At 40.8% G+C, this 12,584-nt stretch overlaps 1 protein-coding gene and 1 long non-coding RNA gene across 4 annotated transcripts in view; one reads left to right on the forward strand and one right to left on the reverse strand.

Annotated features, from left to right (window-relative positions):
* NUCB2 (nucleobindin 2) overlaps nt 1-12,584 on the forward strand; it is a 45,982-nt gene that overhangs the window by 18,661 nt on the left and 14,737 nt on the right. Inside the window, exons 2-5 of one of the 2 annotated variants that reach the window (XM_029582693.1) lie at nt 1,452-1,595; nt 5,630-5,737; nt 6,389-6,515; nt 11,766-11,869. In XM_029582693.1, coding sequence (XP_029438553.1) covers nt 1,452-1,595; nt 5,630-5,737; nt 6,389-6,515; nt 11,766-11,869 — 483 coding nt within the window. The remainder of the gene's footprint in view (nt 1-1,451; nt 1,596-5,629; nt 5,738-6,388; nt 6,516-11,765; nt 11,870-12,584) is intronic. The other variant, XM_029582694.1, reaches the window with a different exon arrangement.
* LOC115079295 overlaps nt 1-12,584 on the reverse strand; it is a 160,288-nt gene that overhangs the window by 14,973 nt on the left and 132,731 nt on the right. The window lies entirely within an intron of this gene.

Consider the following 12,584-nt stretch of genomic DNA (forward strand, 5'->3'; position numbering starts at 1 on the left):
GCATTGTGTATTGTGTGATGGCCTTGAAATGCTTTGTAACAGGCTGACCTTCTAATAATGTTTAGGCCATAGCTAAAAAAATTAGCCAGCTATTGAAACATGCATGTTAAGTAGCATGCATGTAATATAAATGGTGCTTAAAGAGATCCAGTATCCATACTGTGCATGGAGAAAACAGAAATACTTGTAGGGTTGTAAGATCTTTTATTAGAACAACAAAGGTGATAATGTTTTGAAAGCTCATACACATCGTCTTTGTACGTCTAATACAAGCTGTCACAGCCTACATAAATTCTAATAAAAGACTAAACGCACATTGGATCAGTGATAATATAATTATCTGGCCTTGGGAAAAGGAAAACATGTAATTCACCAATGAGGGTTAACTAAGCATTTCATCTTTAACCTAAGATTACATGTAACTAGTAAACTCAAAAGTGGGCATCCACAAAATAAAACTACTGGATTTCATGTATTGGAAATAGAGAGGTACTGAAGCCATCACCACCTCCTTGGGTAGGAGAACAGACTGCTTCCAGCAAGTCTACATCAGAAGGTTGTAGCCTAATTTTCGAGGACTTCCATACCGTATTGCAAACTCTAATCTTCTCAAACCTAGACTACTGTAATTCCCTATTACTCAGTCTTTCCAAATTACAATTATTACAAAATGCCACAGCAAGACTTTTTTACTAGGACATTTGATCACATCACACCCTCGCTGATATCCCTGCACTGGCTACCATCCTGACTCTATTTTAAAGTATTAACGTTAATATTCAATTCTTTCCATTTCTAGTAACACCAGTCTGTTAGGTGTGACGTTACAATCATACACACCTCATCGCTAAGAGCTCAAAACAAAGGACTACTGACAGTTCCACAATCTGACTCAAGTAGGAGATGTGTTTTCCATAGCGGGTCCAAAGCTCTGGAATTCTATACCTGAAATGTGACATTGAATACCGAATAGAGTTTTAAACGAGAACTAAAAACATGGCTATTCAAAAATACATAGAACCGTACTTAAAACCAAAAGATCAGAATGCAGAGAACTACAATAACTAGAAGGACAAGAGATATTAAATGAAGCACGAGAATTAAATTAACAAGAGAATGTAAGAATTTAAGACAATGTACTGACTATTCTGTCAAAACTATTAAATTAAAATGCCTGCACAAATTGCCTGATGTCCTAGATCCTTAGTTAATATGTATTAAAACATATTAGATTTATATTCCTGTTTAAGAATACAAATTCCATAAACAGCCATTATTCTCTGACTCATAGCATTTATGTAACTTTTGTAAACCGTTGTGATCTTTATATGGAATGACGGTATCTAACATGTCTAAATAAATAAAAATAAACATGAGGGTGCTATGTTGAAACAGGCTTATATTTAGGCTACACAACTGAGTGAAAGATTTTGTTCTGTATCTCATTACAGATGCGGTGGCAGAGAACTGTCCCACTACACCACTGTTTTCTTGTGGCAACCTCTCTGCTCATCACATTGGAAGCAGTGCCTATCGACATAGACAAAACTAAAGTCAAAGAACCACCTGTAGAAGAGGGGAAAAGAGAATCTCCAGTAAGTGGGTTGTGCTTTGCAGTAACTTATTCTTGTACTGTTTTGGTTTGCTATGTACAGTGTGATTTACTTTTAAATAAAAACTGGTTAACATATGAGAAGATGTGTGAATACTTTACAATGCCTTGTTTGGTACATAAATATTCTTATGGTTATGACTAAGCTACAGCAGTACAGCTTTTCATATGCTCAGTGTCAAACAAGGGCAGGATAAGCTTTAAAAATTCTTGATGGCATTATAATATGCGCTGGCCTTTTTCCCTGTGGTAAACTAAGGTAGAACAGCAGCAAGCCTAAGTATAGGGGATATCCGAGGCACACGAGCGATGTGAGCCAGGTAGCACTGGGTGCTCTCCTGTCTGTGGCAGAAATTTGAATGAAATGGGATGAATGGTTCAAGGTTTTTGGGGGTGGGGGACACAGACAGTAAGGACAGTTTTTCCTGTAGGTTAAAAAGGTATCTATGCTCACTCAACAAGATGCATAAAATTGGTTTTAATTTTATTTCATTCTTTAGAAGTTTGGAATGGAAGGTGAGGATAGTGAACTTGGAGTCAGGTTAAAATCTTGTTAAGTCAGCAGTTTTATCAGGTTGACACATGAACATGGCACACCAGAATAAAACCAAAATGTGTTAATTTCTCTCTCTCTTTTTGATGTCCCTGTTGGTTTATCAACTTGAATTCAATTTGGGTGCCTGTCCATATCTTTCTGGAGATGTGGTCTCCAGAACTGAACACCATTCTCAAGATGGGATCGCACCAGAGGCCCATACGGGCCGATACAGTAAAAGTTGCGGGAGAGCGGGCGAATGCCCGCGCCACTCTCCTATGCGCGCGATTCTGTATTCAAATGAGGGCCCGCAGCAAAAAGAGGTGGCTGTCAGTGGGTTTGACAGCCAACGCTCAATTTTGCCGGTGTCGGTTCTCAAACCCGCTGATAGCCACAGGTTCGGAAATCAGACACTGGCAAAATTGAGCGTTTGGTTTTCGAGCCGCGGGCCGATTTCAAATTTTTTTTTTTTTTTTAAACTTTCGGGACCTCCGACTTAATATCGCCATGATATTAAGTCTGAGGGGGCACAGAAAAGCAGTTTTTACTGCTTTTCTGTGCACTTTCCCGGTGCCTGGAGAAATTAATGCCTACCTTTGGGTAGGCGTTAATTTCTGAAAGTAAAATGTGCGGCTTGGCTGCACATTTTCAACGTGCTACGACCCCTTACTGAATAAGGGGTAAAGCTAGCGCGTCAAACGAACGTCCAATCGCGGGTTAACAGTGTGCTCTGCCGGAGGGCACTGTACTGTATCGGCCTGATAGAGAGATATTAACTTCCCTCTTTCTGCGAGTGATAATTCTTGTTATGCTCCCAAGCTTACCTAACTGCTTTGTCATATTGACTGGCTATCTTGAGGTCTTCAGAGATGTTGACTCCCAGGTGGCCTCTCTCCTGTTTAGTTATTACCCTTAAGAGAAACATGATTGTAACCTGCACAGAGCGGCAGTTACTACCTTGGGAAGCTTGCTGGGCAGACTAGATGGACCATTTTGGTCTTTTTCTGCTGTCATTACTATGTTACAAGTACCTGGCAGATCCCATAAAGTAGATCTAATTCCTGTTATTCATACCCAGGGATAGCAATAGCTTTCTTTAATCTACCTGGCTAATAATTTGCTTATGGACTTTGCCTCCAGGAACTCGTTCAAATCCCGCTATGCTAGTCGCCTTGACTATGTCTTCTGGCAATGGATTTCACAGCTTGATTGTATGTTGAGTGAAAAAGTACTTTCCAAGATTTGTTTTGAATTTGCTGGTTGTTAGTTTCATGGAGTATGCCTTTGTTTTAGTATTATATGAAAGGATAAATAACCATCCTTTATTAACCTGTTCCACCTCTCTCATGATTTTATAAACTTATACCATGTCCCCTTTCAGCCATCTCTTTTCTATTTAGAAAAGTGATCATTTAGTCCTACCCTCTTTTTCCTGTTTTTTTTAAAGTAATAACCAGTCCCTGATGGGACATAGTCTCTTATCCCATGGCTTTTTCATTTCCTGTGTATTTTCTCCTAGGGGACTTTTTTCAAATGCCTTTTGAAAATCCAAATCAACTATATCATGTTCATTTTCACTTTCAAATGTATCCAGTAGATTTGTAAGGCAAGGCTTTCCTTTGCTGAAACTATGTTGACTCATCCCCATTAAAGCCATGTATCAGTATGTCCAGAGATTTTATTTTTAAGAATAGCGTCTACCATTTTGCTTGGCACCGCCATCAGGCTAACCGGTCTACGGTTTCAAGATTACCCCTTGAGCCCTTTTTAAATATTGGCATCATATTGGCTACCCTCAGTCTTCAGATATTGTGGCTGTTTTAAATGACATTCATGTTTATCTCTACTTTTTCTTTTTCTGATAGAACATCAGTAACCCCTTATGGAAATGTGATATCCCTAAATCTGTCATGTACAGATTACTAGTAACAGGTTTGCAGTTTCATATTTGAGTTCTTTTAGGATTCTGGGGTGGATGCCAACTGGTTCTAATGATTTGTTATTCTTTAGTTTGTCAATTTGATCTATTACATCTGTTTTAGTTGCTCAGAATCGCTCGCACTGGAAACATTGTTTAACGATATGTTCCCAACATCTTCCTCAGTAAAGACTGAGGCAAAAAATTCTTTCATTTTTTTCAGCTATTTCCTTGTCTTTCCCTGTGCAGCCCTTTTTTTTTTTTATCCCTTTGTCATCTAGCAGTCCAGTAGACTCCCCTCACAGGAATTTTGCTTCACATGTACTTGAGTTTTATATTACTTTTTGCTTTTCTGGCAAGCTTCTACTCAAATTCTCTTTTGGCCTATCTTACAACTGTTTTACATGTAAATTGTCTGTGCTTATGTTCTTGCCTATTTTCTTAATTTGGGTCAGTTTTCCATTTTTTTTTTTTTTTTTTTTTTAACAATGCCTTTTTGGTTTTAACCACCTCTTTCATCTTGCCATTAAACTATGATGGCAGTTGTTTGGTTTTCTTTTTTACCACATGGAATACATTTTATCTGGGCCTCAAAGATGGTATTTTAAAAAAAATGTCTACGCCTCATACAAATTTTTAACTTTAGAAAAAAAACTAAAAGGAGAAGTTGCTATCATAGTCTCCCTGTAAATGCTACTACGGTAGTTCTATTTAAAGTCCTCTCTCTAGTGATTGTAAAATAGAATTGGTCTTCCACTGATCCTGATGATACCCTGCTGGTCACTTTCCCATTACCCAAATGGATCCAATTCACTATTATTCTCTGAATTCTGTCGCTCAACCAATTTCTTACTTGGTTTATAATTTTTGTTTCTACTTCCAGAGTGGTTGGCTTGCTTGCCACAACTACACTCCTGATTTACTTGCTTTGGTCAGTTCACTTTTGATTGGCAAGACTTTCCTTTTGTGAAACCAGTACTCATGATCCTGTAACCCTTAGTTGAAAGATACTGCACTCTCTTGTCCTTTTACCTTACCCAAAACTGATGTTAAGCTAAGAGGGTCTGTAGTTTTCTGTTTCCTTATGGAACAGTACTATACGTGAACTCCAGTCTCTCGGAACCTCACTTATTTCACGTTCTAAGTGGAACAGAGCTGTAAGGGATTCCCCATTGTGTCCCATAACCTTGTTTAGTTTGAAATGTGCCGGTACATTGGCATATACCAAGGAAGTAGTATTCAATGTCTTCATTGCACAGCCCCTTATGTCCTTGCCAATTTATTACAATATTTTCAAAACAAATATATTTTTATAAAAAATATAGTTAATCCAATCCTTTGCCTTTTCTTACAAGTAAAGAATACTTCAATATTTGTTTTATATCAAATATCACAGAAATCTCACACACATATACCCATTCTAAAAATAATATCACTGCATGTCCCTGTACCTCTTTATGTTGGGGAGACATACAATAGTACTTTTTCCAACTGGAACGTGTATTATATAACCAAATACCTAAATCTGTTTAACCTGAAAAAAAAAATATTTTTTTGGCTGCAGGATACTGGACTTTACTATGATCGGTATCTCAGGGAAGTAATTGATGCGCTAGAAACAGATAAACATTTCAGAGAAAAGCTCCAGACTGCTGACATAGAGGAAATCAAGGTGTGTGTGTGAGAGAGAAGGGCACCGAGCCTGTTTAAGTGTTTCCTGGATTCGGGATCTGAATGGAGCCCTTTGATTGGCTGGTAATATCCAGGAGCTACACGGGTAGCAGAATCATTGGTCCGTTTCGTTTTACTGCAGATATAAAATAGCAAGCTAAACCAGATTGTACATTTTAAGGGATTAGGAAGACAAAAGTGCTATAGAAAAGGTATTAATCTCTCTCTTCTTGGGTGATTTTAAAAAGAACAAAGCTAAATTTCCCAGCTCACCCACGCATGTAGCAATTAAGCAATTATCTCTACTAGTGCCAGCATATGGGGATACATTGAGATGAAGCAAGATCTCTTCACTCCCCAGTGAACTCAAGCCAGCAGGGAATGATTTCTCTGATAACAGAAATGATCACATGAAATTAGTTTTGAAATGTAGTTTTTAGAATAGAATCTGAACAAGAGCAATTTTCCGGTGCAGGATCTGAGGATCCCCACTCTGCCTTATCTACCCTACCCTTTTATTCTTCTCCAGGAAAGTGGAGAGTGTTAAATGAGAATATGGTGACCACTTTAGTCTTTTCCTCCATACGTGATTGATGTAAATCCAAGCTCTGTGCTGTGCAGTTCCTTAATGTGTTTTTTGCTTTCTTTTAAGAGTGGGAAGCTAAGTAAGGAGCTTAACTTAGTGAGCCATCACGTCAGAACCAGATTGGATGAACTTAAGAGACAGGAAATAGCACGACTGAGGATGCTAATTAAAACTAAAATAGATTACAATCAAGGTAAGCATGTAGAACCCAACTTTTTACTGAGTTGCCTTTGTTATCTGTATCATATCACTATCCATCAAAGAGAGTGATATAAGGTGGCTTCAGATTGAACAGTGTCATAACCCATGCTCTTGAGGGTGTTATGTGCCATTTCTGTTTTTAAAAACTAATGTACTAAACCACAAAAGATGACCCTGGCTTTTCTCCCTTGATAGCTTTGTGCTTTCCCCCATTTTCTACTTGTTTTTACATGTTAGTCTGTAGTAGCAAAAATGACACGAGATAGTGGAATATTAAAGACCTTTGATCTTTCCCCAGTTCAGCATTTGTACTTTTCTCCTGACATGTGTAAAGAGATATTAAGTTGGTGTTCTGTGGCACTTTAGCAGACAAAAGCACACAAGAAGTTAAATACGATGACACATGCTAAGTTGTTGGTTTTTTTTTCTCATCTTCATTTTTCCTGAGAATTTCAATGTTATAACAAAAATAAAATCTGTGGAAAAATGACTATTATAACACACAGGAGAAATTTCCAGGAAAAATAAAGTAAAAATTGAAAACAAAGGTCCCTACCTATACATTATGAGATCCCACCACCCCCTGAATACATTGTAAGCCATCAGCCGCTTGATAAAGCAACACTATTGATATGAATACAAAGTCTGGGGCTGGCTTGGTGGCTGAGCTGCGTACTGTCATGCAGAGGGCCTGAGTAAATTTCCTGGTTCAGCTGGGGACGGTACAGAGGGCAGTGTAGCCCCTGGGGCAGTAGAGAAGGGGGAGAGCTGGAAGGGAATTGGTTAACGTGCAATGGCGCCACCCAGAAGCTGGATTTAGGACTCCCAGTTTGCAGGCGTTCAGGAGGAGTCCTGGTGCATGGCTCCTGGCCAAGGGAGGCTGTCACTTCCATGACCGAAGTAAAATAAGTTAGTGGGGAGAGGAAAATCACCTGCTAGTTGTGAACCTGACACTAGCCCTGGTTTCCATCTGAACTAGAACCCGAAGGAGCAGGAAGAAATTGCTGAATTAAAAAAAAAGAATTTCTTTGCTAACCAGGACAAGTGTCTATAATGCCGTGGACATGCGCTCAGTATGCAATTTTTATTTTAAATTGCTTGACATTTCAATTGCTCATTTGTCACCTTAAACTCATGGAGCTTGGTATTCTAAAAGATTGAGCTGATCACTTTTAAGGTTAGCCGGACAAATCCTGAGATGAGAAATTCCTACCGCTCTCCCCAGTGAAATGTTTCCCCAGGTAAAAAGTAACCAGATAAAGAGGCAAGGTGGGTGGCATTCCAGGGGTTAAATGTTATCTGGCTAGTGCCCCTACTCAGCACTAGCCAGATAAACTTAGCTGGATAGGTCTGGTTGGAGAAAATGCTGTCCTGTATTCCCGGATAGTTAGTTACCTGGCTATATTCAGCGGCACGCTAACCCTCGAGTCCCTCTGAATACCCAGATGAAGTTACCTGGCTAACTTTTCTCTGGCTATGTTTGCCCTCACAGTGTACTGCTTGATGTCAGAGGTTGTATTTCTCAGACACTAATCCTGTGCTAAAAAAAAAAAAATATATATTTTTTAAACAAAAATTCATCATTTTGGCCTGAATTTTCAAAAGTATTTATGCATATAAAACCCGGCTGCATGCACAGAAATGGGCTTTGGAAAATGTACTCTGGGTTTGTACACTTAAAAGTACACGTGGAATATCTTAGGAGTGTACTGCAAAGGGGGACTCCCAGGAGCGGGGAAATCATTTTATGCGTGTACGTTTTGATTTTGGAAAGTACATGTAAAAGTGTTTGTGTTGACATTTGCACCTGCTCTTAGCAGGTGCAAATGTGTGTGCACCTGTGCCAGGTTAAAGTACCTGTGGTCCTGCTGCTGATCAACGAGGACTGGGGCATGTCAGTCAATTTTGAGAATTCAGGCTGAAGTCCGCAGGAAAGTCAGTCCTAAGTGGGTTGTAATAAAATTAACCCCTTTCAAATGCAACAAATTCCATTTGAAGGCTTCTAAATAGGGATGTAAGTGGTTAAATGATCAAATACTAACTAAAGTCCTAGTGTTTATTCTTTATTTAACCATGTAATATTTTCAGCACTACTGCAGGGAACTGGAAACCTGCTCCAGTCTGTACTTGGCTGACTGGATTTTCTGTTTCCTGGCGCGCTGCACCGTTCCTACAGTGGGGCGCATTGGGCCATGATTGGCCCAAAGGGCCAGGGAGCGTGCACGCCAGTTGGGGTGGGGAACACAGAGACATATGAGGATGGGGCTCTTCATTTCCTGCTTCACCCTCCCCCCCTCCCATGGCTGTAGCTGTCTCAAATGTAGCTATTGTGTTAAACAAGATTTACAGCCTTCCTTTCTGATGATATGAATGTTTATAAGTGCTGTTTGCCATCTGGTCTCCAGCAATGCCTAACTGACAGACTTTAAAAACCCTATGCCTGGCCAAGCCGGAAGATACGCGCATGACTCGGATTTTAAGAGGCCCGTGGCTACGCGTGTATCTCCCAGTACACGCAATAGAAATGTTTTGGGGAGGGAAAAGGGGCGGGATGCGGGCGAGCTGGGACTGCACCATGAAGTCAGATATGTGCACAAGTACGTGCTGGGATCCCTCAACCGAGTAACTTGCTTCTGCTATGGGCTGCATGTAAGTAGTGCAATAAAAAAAAAAGTTAGGGTAGTCAGTGGGGTTTTAGGGGTCAGGGCTAGTAGGGTAAAAGGGAGGCAAGTTAGGTAGGTGGTTTAGGAAGTCTGCTTTTTTACTGGGATGAACTGGGAAATAGGCCTAATGCATCGCCGCTCGTACCTACTAAAATCCCCCCCCCCCTTACGGGGGGCATTCGCGCGCACATGCATGCATCGATTATAAAAACGTGTACGCATGTATGCATGGGTAGCTGATTTTATAACATGCGCACATAAACATGCGTATGTTAAACTGTTGCGTCCATAAGCGCGCATGCACGTCAGTTTGAAAGTTACCGTCTAAGGGAGGGAGCCTGATAATTTTCACCACAAGAATGACCTTCCTGGCGGGAGGGGAAGAAACCAAGTCCTTCGGACTGGTAGTCCCTCTGGTCCCCAGTAGTGCTCAACAGAAGGAGGGAGAACTAGTTGTTGGCCCCAGGAGCTGCCTCCCACCCCCAAAGAAATGTTCCTGTTCACCTAGTTTGAAACCAGGCCTTACAGCATGGGATGGGCCTACCATCTGCTGGAGACAGAGAATACTGGCAGGCTGAGGTCAGCCTATAAGGGGTGATGTCAGCGAGCATTTTGTTCTATCTCCATCTGCTGGTCGGCAGGCATAATCCACTCATCTGGATGAGTGACTGGATGAAGAGGAAACTTTATTCTGCTCTTAAAGGACTAATTCCTTGAGGCAATGCTTATTTAACTAGTGGAACTTTAATTATCTAAATTTCAAACCTATCATTTGACTATTTATATGCTGCTCAAAAAGCTTCCCATCTCCCTAAATAGCATGCGGCCAAGTGTCTGATTCAGATTAGTTAAATAGTAAAATAGTATATCTGCTCTAGACCTGATTTTTCTGGGACAGGCACAAAGTATGATCTCATGCTGCCGGAATGGTGGTAGAATTTTGCACAAGCCAATGTCTGTGTATTTACTTTGCTATGCGATAAGGGAAGCACAAAGTGCAAATGTGAAAATGAGGTCCAGACTATTGAAGAGCCAAAATGAAGCGGATATTGGCTCAAACTCTTTTGCACAAACAAGTTTTCTTTTGTCCCTCAAATTAGGAGAGAGCATGAGGTCTGGGAGGAAAGGAGTGGGGGGAGAAGCAAAGATGTTAGTGTCAGACGAGTACAAGTTAAGAGTTTTCTACATATGGTATTGGTAAAAACGGATCTTTACCATACATGGAAATCTGTGAAATAAATCTCAAGAGATTAACACCTTCTGTTGCAGTGAGTGTGACGTCTTGGAATCTACCGGAAGATTTTGTGTGGTTCAGAATAGTCTTTACTCCAATTGCTAAACACTAACTGGAGCAGAAGGATGTTAAATTCTGAGCAGCATCAATATTTTTGTAAGAGTGGAACCTGTCTCTTGGGAGGGAGAGAGGGAGGTCTCACAGTATTCGTTTTAATTGAGACAAATCCTGCTTTGTGGGATGATGATGATGATGATGTGCTGGAGCCGCCATAGAAGCAGGGGTTGCTTGGTATTTGGCAGTGGGCTGGAATGTGCAGGACATTCACAGGGGGGACTCGTCCAGAGGGGGCAGTTGGCCTCCATGTTCTGACGAATTACAACGTTGTTTTATCAGGGAAGAGGAGGAGCATACTGTATAGCCATTTGGGGCTACGTTTTCAGTCCTGAGCCTAACTGCAGAGTTAGAGGTGCAGTTTCAAACGCTCACGAGCAAACCTGATTGTCAGACCCGAAATCTGCACATCAGCTGAGTCTGAACTATGGGGTTGTGCAGTTAAAACATACAGGACTGACTTCACCAGTTGCCAAGTGGGAATGTAAAACTACGCCCATGAATGGCATTCTGTCCACGTGCAGATGTTTTGAAAAGGAGTGGAAATCCATTACGGCCCCTTCCCCTTCCCTGGAGGGTCTCTTCATACGTGTGGCCAGTTTTCTGCTGGTGGCTGAAAACGCACGCAACTGCGTTCTGCCAGCTTACGCCTGCCGCTCCGTATTTTACCCTTCTAATTTCTCAGTAAGCTTTTGAAAGCTTACCCCTTGCTGTAGTCCTCTAGAAAATGCGAAAGTAACTGGTCACACAGCTGAATTTACTGAAAAAGTGCATTTGCTTGACTTGAGCTACACCCAAGGCAGGAAATCAATGGTTTATGAAGAAAAAAATCCCTTTCTGAGGGGGGTCCTTCTGTTTTTGAATTGGCACTCAATGGCTCTGCTTCTAATATTCGAAGCCAGAGGCCTCTGGTGCCCGTTTTCTGCCATCGCCTGACCATGCAATACTGGAATTGAAATGAATGTTAAGTAAAAAAGCTCTTGTCAGCAGGGGATCACAGCAGCCAGTCCTTTCCAAAGCTGCTCCCCACACTCGATGCTGGAAAATGGGATTCTCCATTTCCTTGCAGGTTTTGAGATGTATTTTGAAAGCAAGAAATCTGTTAAAAAGTGTTTACTGCCTTAGCACACCTCGGCTTTTCCAAAGCATGAGCTCAGCTTTGAAGTTTCAGATTTTTCGTAGTTGATCATGTGTATTAGCATTAAACACCATTTTTGCCTTGTTCTTTCAGACTTGGGCATAGACCATCAAACTCTACTTAAGCAGTTTGAGCACCTCAACCACCAGAATCCTGACACGTTCGAACCAAAAGATTTAGATATGTTGATCAAAGCAGTGAGTGTTAGATATTCATATATTTTAGTTGTCACATTCATGTTGCCTATGTATTTCAATCACTGTAGTAAAATCAACTGATTTTTTGTTTGTGGATTTGATAGCAATTAAGTTATTTATTTATTTTTCCAAAATTAAAGTCTCGGACTCTTGCATCTGACTCTCATGGTTTTCAGAAAGGCCAGCTTTGGAAGCCACGCATCTGATTTAAAAATGTTATTTGGTATAAGTGTTCTCATACTTTGGGTTTGCTTTCAGAGTGTGCATTTACTTTTCTTTCCCATTTGTGTGCTCGTTTTGGCTTTCCTTTTTATCAATTGCTTCCTTCTCAGCTCACTAGGACTGAAGTATAGTGTTTTGTGACCTAGTCTGCCACAAAAAGCCTGGCAGGAATGATTTTCCACCCAGTCCTCAGGATCCCTCGGTCAGTCTGGGTTTTTAGAATATCCATAATCGATGGTAGTGAGAAACATTTGCGTGCACTGCCTCCATTGTATGCAAATGCATCTTATGCCTGTTTATTTTGAATGTCCTGGAAAACCGTGGCCTTTCAGAACTTTTCCCAGCAGTGCCGAACCATCTCTCTGCAAAAAGAGTTCAAGGTCTTGTTAAGGCCTTCACATAAGGTTGGCATGACTAACTATTATTCCTAGGCATGTGTGCTCCAGCAGGTGATTGCTTCTACAGGGTGTGCAGGCTGAGTTGTAACTTTTGA

Source organism: Rhinatrema bivittatum, chromosome 17, assembly GCF_901001135.1.
Source record: "Rhinatrema bivittatum chromosome 17, aRhiBiv1.1, whole genome shotgun sequence".
Taxonomy (NCBI): Eukaryota; Metazoa; Chordata; class Amphibia; order Gymnophiona; family Rhinatrematidae; genus Rhinatrema; species Rhinatrema bivittatum.